This window comes from Aptenodytes forsteri, unplaced genomic scaffold, assembly GCF_000699145.1.
Source record: "Aptenodytes forsteri isolate BGI_AS27 unplaced genomic scaffold, ASM69914v1 Scaffold147, whole genome shotgun sequence".
In the NCBI taxonomy this organism is placed as follows: Eukaryota; Metazoa; Chordata; class Aves; order Sphenisciformes; family Spheniscidae; genus Aptenodytes; species Aptenodytes forsteri.
In genome coordinates, this window is record NW_008795320.1 from 2,013,692 (window position 1) to 2,024,992 (window position 11,301).

Below are 11,301 nucleotides of genomic sequence, written 5' to 3' on the forward strand. Positions count from 1 at the left end.
ACATCACCGTGCAGCACTTGCAGCGCTGCTTCTTCACGTCCGTCTCCTGCTCGGCCTCCTTGGCGTCTGTGGCGTTGGCGCCCGGCTTCTGCCCACCAGGGCCCTCCTCCCCCGGTGGCTGGGCAGCCGCTGGCTCCAGCGCAGTGCCGTTGGGTGGTGCGTGGTCCTTGCGCACCGGCTCCGGCTTGCTCTCGGCATCCTCGATCACCACCAGCTCGGCCTTGATGGTGCCCTCCAGCCCCAGCACCTTCTTGGTCTCATCCTCGTCCTCCACGTTCTGGTAGCCCATGAAGATCATGGTGACGGGCTGCTCCCGGCTCGGCTCCGTCCCCTCGCCCGGTGGCAGCACCGTGGTGCTTTCCCGTGGCTTGGCCTGCAGCCCCGTGATCTCCCGCCGCGGCGTTGGCTTCTGGCTGGCCGGGGCGCTGCCGGCCTCACCAGCCTTGGCCGGGGCCTCCCGCCCAGCAGCTTTGCTCAGGGTGGCCTCGTCTGCCTTGTGCAGGAGCTCGTCGACCTCGGAGGAGCTGAGGGGGTGGGCCCCATTCTGCAGGGCCCCGTCCTCGGCGCTCACCGCGTGCACCACTGCGGGGACAAGAGGAGGGAGGGTGAGGGGGGCTCGGGCCGGGAGGCTCGGGCTGGGGGCACAAGTCGACCTGGAAAAGCTCCTTCTGGCGCAACCCGCTCAAACCCGGCTCCCATGCGTCTGGGGAGTGGCACCTTCCCCTCCACAAAGGCCCTGGCACTGAGGCCGGGACCCCCTGGCAGCACCCCTACCCCCCCCTCAGCCGGAGCTGCTGCCGGGCCCACCCCAGCATCGCCTGGCCCCTGCCCGACGGCAGATGGGGAAGCCAAAACAAAAGCACAACGCGAGGAGCCGTTCCCGGCCCTTGGCACCTCCGAAGCCTCAGACCCGGCGAGCCCTGCGGGAGCCGCAGCCGTCTGCCAGGTCACTGACAGCCTGCCAAGCTGGCCGCGCTCGCCGCGGCGGGACGGTGTCCGGCTGGCGCCTGGCTCAGCCAGGACCGACACGATGCTCTGCAGCAGATCGCCGCTGCCACCTGTAAGACCCCAGTGAGCGCTCGGCAGGTGCTGCCCCACCGCATCCCACCACGTCCTGCCACATCCCGCCGTGTCCCGCTGCCTGTGGCACCCGGTGGTCCCATGCCCAGGAGGGGATGGGGCTCTTCCACCGCCGGCACGCTTTGCATGGCTGCTTGCAGCGCTGGAGGCAGCAGACGTGCGTCATGGCGAGAGCAGCCTCCGGCTCATCGCATTTTCCGCTTGACCTGGGGCATCATGCGATGATCAGTGCAACAGCCTCAACAGCCAGTCGATGGAGTGATGGACCAAAACCAGCCCAGGCAGGGCCGGCTCGACCGGGATCAACGCACGGCTGCCCCGGGCTGATCGCTGCCGAGGCGGCTCCTTGGCCCGTCCTTGGAGCTGGGGGCCCCAGAGCAGCAGGGAGGCTGAGCCAGGCGGCTGGTGGAGGTGAAGGTCAGCATGTCCCGGCACAGCCATGGCCACAGGGAGGGTGTTGAACAGGACCGGCTGTCGGTGCAGCGCCGTTTCCTTGGAGAGGCGGTCAGTCCATTTGGCCACCACAGTCCCCAGTAACGCGCCCCAGCTCCGTGGCTGGTCCTTGCCACCGACACAGCCGTCCCTCGGGTGTCACCAGGCCCTTCGAAGCAGGTTCCCGGAGCTTTCCAAAAGCAGGGGCCGCAGGCAGGGACTGGTCCCTCTTGCTGCACCTCCTCTGTGCCCAGTGGCCACGCTCCCCTCTGCCAGCCTGGGCACGTTGGGCCAATGCGGTGCCGGTGCTGCATTCCTCACCGGCGGGATGGGCTCCCGAGTCTTGGATATGGCAGATCCTCTTCTCTGCTCTCCAGCAGCACAGGGTCGCAATGTGCAAACCAGGGCTGGCCCATCGGGACCGTCTACACCATGCCACTGGGACAGATCCCACGGCGGGCTGGCCAGAGTGCAGGATTGGGGCCGGCGAGGGGTTGCCCTGAGCCGTCTGCCCTACAGAGCTGGCGAGGACGGCCAGGAGCGGCCCCAGCCCTTCCTAGCCCTGGCACCTGCTGGGATGCTCGGGCAGCCGCTCCCTCGTCCCCTGCCCTTCGCTCCTGACGCCTCCAAGCGGTGCAGGATGGGCCGTACCTTTCAGCTCATCCTCGTACACTTTGACCCCCTGTAGACAGTGGTTCTGGGGGAGCAGGGTGGTGCTGGACAGGACCTTGGTCTCCCCAGTCACTCTGTCCTTCTCCACCGTGATCTCCACTGAGTACATGGCTGGGACACAAAGAGCACAGCGCGCGTTACGGCGGCCCCGGCCCTCCCTAGCCCCTGCTCAGCGGTTGGCAGCGGGCAGGCACATGGCGGCAGCGGTGCGGTGCGGTGCTCAGCGGCGTTAGCAAGGCAGCAGGTGACAGCAAGGAGTGAACGGCAGAGGCGGGTGCGACATCCCGGGCACAGCCTTCCTACCGGGACCCGCGGGGCCATTGCTGTCCTGGCGCTGCCAGCATCACCTTACCTCCACAGCTTCTGCGTCCCCCCGGGCTGGGGCCCAACCAGGCCCTGGAGGCACCATGGCAGGTGGCGCCGCGTCCGTCTGTCCGGCCGGTGAGTGGTGCTGGCCACGGGGGCCTGGGCTGGGAGCCAGGCTCATGCTTGTGGGAGGTGGTGTCCCTGCTGAGGGTGCTGGCGCTGGGGCAGCCCCTCTGCCCCATGGGACGGGTGATCCTCGGCATCTCTCCTTCAGCTCCCAGCCAGTCCCTGCTGGCACTGGGGTCGCCTCAGCCCGGTGGCGCTTTGCTCCGAGGACCCCAAGACAGGCTCTGCCCAGTGCCGGTGCCGCAGCCCTGTCTGAGCCATCCCCCCAAACCAGAGCAAACCTCTCCAGCAGTGGAGCCGGCCGCAGCACCCCCAGCGCGGGCAGCTCGGCCCCGCGCGCCCCTGCAAGCTCCCCACCGGCAGCTAGCCATGGGGCCGTGAGTGCTGGCACAGGGTCAGCCATGCCGGCAGCCGATGCTCCGCTCCCTCTCCCGCGCTCCGAGAAGCCGCAAACAGAGCAGAAGGCGAAGGATGAAACTGGAGCAGAGATATGGAACAGGGGGTGAGGGGGGGCCCTGAACCACGAACCAGCCATGGTGTGGAAGCGAAAACAAACCCTCTGATTGCAAATAACTGATGTTCTCTGCCTTGGGCTTGGAAAGCCATCGAGCAGTGGGGAGCGGCGGGGGGGGGGGGGAGGGCGGGCAGAGGGGCGGCGCGGGAGGGGGGAGGGGGCCGGGAAGGAGCGCTCCTCCCGGGGAAGCAGGCACCTACCACCTACCATCGGGGAGGGGGGAAGCGACCGGGAAGGAGCGCTCCTCCCGGGGAAGCAGGCACCTACCTGCCTTCATCATGTCAGTGCCCTCCACCGCCTTCATGGGGCTGCTGGAGACCTTCTCGGCTGGAGACGGAGAGGAGAGGCGACCGCCTGAGCCAAAACGATTGCCTGGTCGTCCATGTGCCCGCAGGATGGGCCCCAGGGAGGGTGGCGTGTCCCCCCGTGGCTGGTGCCTGGGACGGGCTCCCCCGCCGCAGGGCATCGCTGCCCGGGAGGGGACAGGGGCAGGGGACATGGGGACAGGGCTGCCCTGGCTCCCCCCACCCATCTGGCCCCAGTGCCGGGGCAGCACGAGGGGGTGGCAGGCGCTGCCTCCTGAGAGCAGGAACTGCAGCCGAGGTGGGGATCACCTACCCTTGACTGTGCCCAGGGGACTCTGCAAAACAGAAGGGAGAGGTTAGGAGCCGCCAGCAGATGCCACACACCCGCTGCCCGCACACCCACTGCTCACGCACCCATCCCCACCAGGGCAAGGGACCCCCAGCCCAGCCCCGCTGGCACAGGATCGGCAGGGCAGGGGCTCCAAGGGTGACAGGGACACGTGGGGTGGCCAATCCGCCCAGCTCAGCGGGGACTGGGGCCCGCCACAGCCACGCCAGTGCCCTGATGCAACCCTGCAGCCGGTTGGCAGCAGCTCCCTGCGCTCAGCCCCTCTGCCAGTGCAACTTGCCCACCACCGTGCCATCACCCCAGCAGCTCCCTGCTCTGCGGCGGCAGCAAGAACCAGCTCCAGTCTGGTGGGGGCTGAGCAAGTGCCGACCCCCCAGGCACCCCCTCTCCCCCTTCACCCCTCCCGCAGCAGGCAGCCCTGCCCATGGAGAGCAGCCGTGCCCACCTTCTGCATGTTGGGGACGGCCTCTGCCTTCTCTTCCTTGGCCGGTGCCGCCACCTCTGCCAGGTTCTCCTTGGTGGAAGCTGCCGAGCTGCCGTTCTCCAGCGTCTCCAGCTCCTTCTCCAGCCTGCGGGGAGAGTCGGGGCTGAGAGGCCGTGGGGAGCCGTGGTGCCGGCAGCCATGGTGCAGGCAGCCACGGTGCAGCCAGCCACAGCAGACCTGCGAACGTGGGCCAGAGACATGGCACAGGAGAGAGGGGAGGCACAAATCAGCCCCTGGGCTCGCAACAGACCTCTGGCACGGCCGTCACCACCTCTTTGCAGGGGAAAAGCATGTGTTTGCTGGAACAAACCCAGGGGCTTCACCCAGCGGGTGCTGCCATCACCCTTAACCCAGGCGCCTGGCGGCCACGTGCCTCCACCCATCTCCACGTGGTGAGCGATGCTCAGGACAACAGTCATGGCCCCGCAGCTGCTGAGCAACCAGGGTGGCTGCTCAGCCGACGGGCTCGGCCCAAGTGGATGGAAGAAACCCCCCGCAGGCACTGGGTAGCAGGACTGACCCCATGGGGCGACCCCCCAGCTCTCGCTGTCCCCATGTGACTGAACCGAGCCCGCCATGTACTTGCCAGTGCCCTTGCTCGGTGGCATGGAGCAACATCGCTCCATCACCGTTCTGCTCCCACACATGTTGCCTGAAGCCTGTTTGAGATTCCCACGAGGGCGACCGCCCATTCCCAGCCACCGAGCCCGGCCAAGAGCTGTGCCGGCAGCAGGGCCCCACCGGGACGTGGCGGAGGTCAGCGGAGTCCCCATGGATTCATGTCCATGTAAATTAGGGCCCCTCTGTCGGTGCGGTGGCAGCACCCTCCGGCAGAGCCCCCCACTTAACTCCCGTCTCCCTGCAAGGCGCTGGCGGAGGAATGCACCGCGCCATTAGACGGACACAAAGGCCCCTTCGTGCCTGACCCCTCTCTGCACCGATGCTCGGTAATTAACGGCACAGCCATGACTGATTGCATTCTTGCAGGGCAGCCGGGCTGCCGGGACACCTCTGTGCCGGGGCACCCGGCCTGCCCCCCCTGCCTTCAGCAGCCCAGGCACAAGGGAGCTGGGCAGGGGCTGAGGCTTCTACCCCCCAACCTCCCACCCTGCCCCTTCCCCAGGGGCTGAGCCACCACAATGGGGACAGATGTCCATGGGGAACCAGCCCCCTGTTTCCCTGCCTTTGCGATCACAGGTGCTGGGCACCAAACAGCCCCCCCAGGGGACCCCAGCCTTCAGCCCAGCCCTGGGCCCCAGCCCCACGGCTCCCACTGACACCCTACACAGCTCCCAGCCATGGAGGTGGGCGTGGGGACAGCCCCAGGCAGGAGCACAGCTAGGAGTGTCCATGCTCAGAGGGGCCGGCAGGGCCGGGTGGGCTCCAGGACTAGCCGCAGCCCCCGGACAAATGCCGGCAAGAACCCAGCTGGACGGTTCATGGCGAGAGCGGCTGAGCCCTGGCAGCGCCGCGGAGGCACCTCTGCTCCCGGCAGCTCCGAGCTCCAGAGTGGATGGTCCCCTCCGAGCACGGCCGCGGCTGAACGCAAGCAAGCACGGCTGCACGGCAGCATGCCTTGTGCCTCATGCCTTGTGCCCAGCGTGTGGGACTGAGCTGCATCTCAGCCTCCCATCTGCATGGGGGGAAGAGAAGGTCGGGGGGGTCTCTGGAGGGACTCAGGCACCCCCTGGGCGCACCCCGACACCCCGGCCCCACACCGTCCCCGTTACCTCTGGATGGTTTCCTCCAGCTCCTTGGTCTTCACCTCATCCTCCTGCATCTGCTTCTTCATGGCCTCGTCCTCCTCGGAGGCTGAGGCCGGGGCCCCCTCCAACAGCCATCTCTCCCGCAGAGCCTTGGACTGGGGAGCAGAAGGGGGTCATGGTCCTGCCGCCCCCACAGCCAGGGGGTCCCTGGCGCGTCCCCGGTGCAGAGGCAGCCCGGGTGTCCCAGGGGATCCTCACCTTGAGATGCTGCAGCTGCCGCCTGTCATCCTCGAGCTGCCGCCTTTTGTTCTCGATCTCTGTCTGACGTTTCCGCTTCTCCTGGAGGGACGAGAGCAGCAGAGCCAGGGTCGGCGTGGGGAGGGGGTTGGCGCCGGGCACTGCCGGAGCAGGGTCACCTCCCTCCTGGCCAGGGCAGCGTCCCCGGAGCGGGGAGGAGCAGGGCGTGGGGGGCGAGGGGCTCCCAGGGATTCTGACATCGGGACGCGAGCCGTGCCTGGGGCTGAGAGATTGGCCTTGGGGACAGCCCACTGGGAGCTCCCCAGCCCTGTGTCATGTCCCTGCCCCCACTGGGGGAAACTGAGGCACGGAGGGTGCAGAGCAATCAGGGCAGAGCCTGGAGTCTGTTCACTGTCTCAAAACATCACCTTCCCCTCACCCAGCCCCGCTGAGCGAGCTGGCCAGCACGGGGGGAACCAGCCCCAACGGCCTCTCCCTGGCCCCCCCTCGCTGCGCGTCCTGGGGCCAGTCCAGATCATTTCAGCAGAGTCAGTCCCAGCCTGGGAAGCGTCACCCGCTTTCTTTCTCCTCTGGCCCAGAACAATTTGCCCTTTGTGCAGCGGAGATCGGCCGGTAGCGGGACGGGACAGGGAAGCTGGCAGCCTGCGGCAGGCAAGGGAACTGCTACGAGACATCGACGGGGTTTAAAACCAACCCAGTGCCCTGCTCTGTGCCGGGGAGGGGCTGCCCAGCGCAGCCCCCGACTGCTCGCTAACTAATATAATTACTAGTGCTCACAGAACATAGGCCAGATCCTGCACGATCCTCAGCCCTTCCCTGGGAAAGGACAAGGAGGGAATCATCACTCATTTCCCTCTCACTCGGGGCTCGTCAAGGCGTTGCTTCATTAATTAGAACTCCCAGCCGCCCGTTGCTCGCTCTGTCCTTCTTTCAGGAATGCAGAGCTAAGCCCCGCCAGATCCTGCACCCCGGCTGTGGCACATCCCTGGGAAGAGCTGCCGCAGGGCAGGATGCCCTGGCAGGGGCTCCCGCAAGTCCTTGTTTGGCTGCTAGAGACCCCCTGCCCGGGGCTGGGTGCCCACAAGGGCTCTCTGGCTCCTGCCCCTGCCTGCAGCCTCTCAGCAGCTTTCTGGGCCAGAGGCAGGGGCTGGGAAAGCGGCCGCACAGCCCCTGCGCCGGCACAGCCACTGTGCCCGCACTCTCCTCCCCGCTGGCGTCTGCCCCACGTGCTGCAGGCGATGGCGCGGGGACGTGGGGATGCCAGCTCAAGGTCTGGTGTGCTCATTGTGCGCTCGCAGCGCGCAGGGGACTCACCGCGATGGCCTGCAGCCTCTCCTGCTGAAGGGTGCTGGCCTCCACAACCCTGCAAGAGAGCAGAGAGAAGCAGTGAAGAGCACAGGCGGCGGGTGAATGGGGACATTGTGCCACCAGTGAACCGGACACAGCGCACGGACAAAGGCTGAACTCTTTCCTTCCGCCGGCTGCTTTCTCCCCTTCCCCTTGCCACCCCAGAGCCAAGCACCCCTTGCCCGCACAGCTCCTCCAGGCACCCGTTGGCCCCCTGCCCTGCCCGAATCCCCCGGGAGAGGCACCTGGGGGTGACCCGGCATGGCCGGACCCACTCCTCCCATGGCCGCGGCACAGATGGAAACGGTGACCACGGAGGGGCTGGAGTGGGACGGTTCTGGCCACCCCTGCGGTTCAACCTGGCTCACACTTTCCATTCCAAGCCCATTTCTTGGCTGCTGACACCTTTCCCGGACAGTGACCTTTCTGGGCTGCGCGCACAGGCACACGCGCACACACGTGCACAGACACACAGACACACACAGACGCACGTGCACAGACACACGGACAGGCACAGACACACACATTGCAACAGGCTCTGCTCCAGCTGAGGTTCGTGCTCCCAGGCCCAGCACCCGCCTCCGCAACGCAAACTGCTGCGGCTGCGCCCGGGGATGCTGCCGGCGGCAGCCGCCTTGCTGGCCCCGACGCAGCTCTCTCGGGTGCAGCCGGGCCCCGGGGTGCTGCGAGGAGGGGGTGCCTTGACCCCCCGCAGCAAGTGCCCACGTGCCTGCCTTCTTGTGTCCCAGTGGCGCAAGTGCCCTGGACCAGCCCGACCGGCAGTGCAGCCCTGCGGGGCCCGGCAAAAGCCCCCCACGCCGCAAAGCATCAGGTGCAGGTTCAGCAGCCAGCAGTCGCAGAGCGGGGGCTGAGGGCGTCTGCCCGGGACCTGGCTGTGACTGGGGATGCTCTGGCGCCACAGGGAGCCGGCTGGCTGCTTGCCAGATGACACTAACGAAGTGCTTAGCTGCGACAGTAATTAGGGTGGGAGGCCTGGAGGTATCGTCAGGCGATGGATCATTGCCATTTACTTCCCAGAGCAAGGGACAGCAGAGCCTGCGAGGGGGCAGATGTGCTGGCAGCCGCTCTGGAGGAGACACGGGCGTGGAGACACTGGTCCGAGCTCCGGTCCCCACGGCCAAGCCCTTCCTCCGGCTGCTCCCTCCCACCCGGGGCTGCCTGCGCTGCTGCCCTGGGCAAGCAGGAGGGAGGAAACCCGGGTGGGGCGTCCGCGCTCCCCAGTGCAAAGCAGGGTCCGGCTCCGGCCCCTGCCCGTGGCTGTTCCTGCAGCTGGCGGATGCCGGGGCCCAGGCGGAGGAGGGGAGAGCTCTTGGGACTTAATTTATGCTGGTCGTTAAGTGCACATCCATTTTCACAGCTCCCAGGAGCTCCTGCCCTGGCTGAGCGTGTGGAGCCGGGATGGCTGATGCGTGGGGGCCGGTGGGACGCCCCTGCACCTGCCTCTCCCCAGGTCCATCCCCGCACGCCTGGCCGGGCCCGAGGGCTTTGAAAGCGCAATTAAAGCAAGAGGCAGACAGTCCCTTCCCAGCAGGCAGGAGAGAGGGAGAGGAGCAGCCACAGGGCCACCGGCAGGCCCAGCCCACCCCGGGCCGCCCGCGGGGGGGGGGGGGGGGGGGGCGGGCAGCGCCATGTCCCCAGCACAGCAGGAAAAGCCATTAGCAAGGAGCAAGTGCCAGAAGCCCGGTCCCACCCCAGCCTCACCGCAGCTGCGTGATCGGGGGCACACAGTGACTCGGGGGCCACAGATCCGCTGACAGAGGTTGAAGCCATCCCCGGCTTCATACGGCACCAACCACAACAGGAGACGAGCCAAGGCCCAGGGAGGGCAGCCCTATGCCCAGCAGCCCCAGCCCAGCTCGGGGTGCCCATTTGGAAGACAACACGGACTCCGAGGTGCCAACCAGCACCCGCAGGCTGCGCGCACCCCAGCGGGGGGGGCACCAACCCCACTCCCTGGGTTTCTCCCCATCCCACCTCTCCCCCCACTGCTGCATCGTCTGCTCCCCTGGGGATGCGGGCTGGGCTCTGCAGATGGCCCGGGGCTGGGGGGGGTGTGGGTGGGAGATCTCCTCAGCCCTCCCATTAAGGGCTTTTTCCAAAGATGGTTTTACACACTGGGTGGGCATGGGCTCCTGCGCCCCACACACGGTACCTCCTGGGGCTGGGCTCTGGCCGCACATGCGTGTGCCCTTGCGCACGCATGTGCCCTCACACGAGTCCTCCACCGGAGGGGACAGCACACACATTTGCAACAGCTGGACTTTGCAGCAAATCAAATGGGCTCTGCCAGGGCGAAAGGACCCCCTGCCTCTGCCTGACACCTCCTCGAAGCCAGCAATTAACCGAAAGCTGCTCAGAGCCGCCCGTCCTCCCCTCACCCTGCACCCCGGGATCCCAGCCGCGCGTGAAATCCAGGCCAGAAAAACAAACCAGGGAAGGTGTCGCTTTTGTAGCGGTTATTTTTGTGCTGTTTGTGGCGATGCTGTGACTGTTTTGCACGCGCAGGCGCACACCCACCGCTCGCAGCCTCCCATGTGTCACGCCCGGCAGCCCGTGGCCTGCCACCGTGCCCCGGACAGGAATTAAACAATTGCAAACTCAAAGAGAGTCGGAGTGTCTGTGAGTCCCTTTGCTGTCCCTGCTCGCTCTGCTGCCGCTCCCTGCCCAGCTGCGCGGGGTCTGAGAGCAGCAGCACCCGGCACAGGGACAATGGGGAGGGGCGAGGGGCCAACCCCGCTCCCTCCCTAACTGTCCCAAACACCAGCTGCACCCTGCAATCCCCCCCCCACGGCAGGAGCCGTTCCCTCACCGGGAGAGGGGCCGGGGACAGCGGGTTTCCCGAGGGAAACATCTGCTGACCCGCCGGGGCCGTGAGCGGGGTCTGCCCTTCCCCAGCCCCGTGCCCAGGGTCTTGGCTCACCCCCAGACACAGGGGAACTTTCTTTCTCAGGAAAGACAGACCAAAAGCAGTTGCTTCACAGAGACGGAGCTGTGACAAGGACGGTGATGGACCTGGCGGGCCCCCACGAGACACCCCCAGCACGCAGGTGTGGGGGCTGTAGGGATGTAGGGCCCTGACGGGGAAAGCACAGAGTGGGTGCTGGGAGTAGCATCCACATCACGGCCCTACACCCTGCCCCAGGCTCCAGCCCAAGGGGTGAAACCTCCCCTTCCCCCTCAAAACATCTCCAAAACCAGTGAGGAACCCCCTGGGATTCGGGGCAGCTGGGACGGCTCTCTGCAGAAACAGATTATGTGCAAAAGTTGAAGGGAGGAACTGGCCGCCCCCCCGCCCCGTGCCCTGCCCTGAGCCAGAGCTGCCCGAGCAGCTGCGGGGCCAGGCTGGCACCAGCCCCATGGTGCCGGGACTGCCCTTCGCCATGGGCACCTTCCTGCTCTGGGGCCAGGGGTCCCCCCTGAGTCCAGCTCTCAGCACCCCAAGCTCAGAAGGCTTTGGACCCTGGCCTGTCTCTCTCCCGGATCTTGCGCTGTTCGATGGATCCAAACTTTTACAGCATTCCTGAAACGTTCTGTTCTGCTTTTCCTCCCTCCTCCATCCTCTTTATTTTCCATTATTTGATACAGTCTCTGCATTCCCGGGTTGAACGCCAGGAATCTTCCTGGCCCAGGGAGAGATGCAAAACAGGCTGGATGCCCCTCGCTGCACCCTCCCAGCCCCGGCCCCCCCCGCCCCAGCACCC

General features: G+C 66.8%; 1 protein-coding gene across 1 annotated transcript in view; it reads right to left on the reverse strand.

The window, feature by feature from the left end:
* The window catches only part of PALM (paralemmin), a 22,652-nt gene that overhangs the window by 10,294 nt on the left and 1,057 nt on the right, over positions 1-11,301 (reverse strand). The window contains exons 2-9 of the mRNA XM_019472215.1: positions 7,547-7,595; positions 6,233-6,313; positions 5,999-6,129; positions 4,230-4,353; positions 3,749-3,770; positions 3,398-3,457; positions 2,164-2,295; positions 8-582 (exon numbers count right to left, since the gene is read on the reverse strand). Of these exons, the coding sequence (XP_019327760.1) occupies positions 8-582; positions 2,164-2,295; positions 3,398-3,457; positions 3,749-3,770; positions 4,230-4,353; positions 5,999-6,129; positions 6,233-6,313; positions 7,547-7,595 (1,174 nt within the window). The remainder of the gene's footprint in view (positions 1-7; positions 583-2,163; positions 2,296-3,397; positions 3,458-3,748; positions 3,771-4,229; positions 4,354-5,998; positions 6,130-6,232; positions 6,314-7,546; positions 7,596-11,301) is intronic.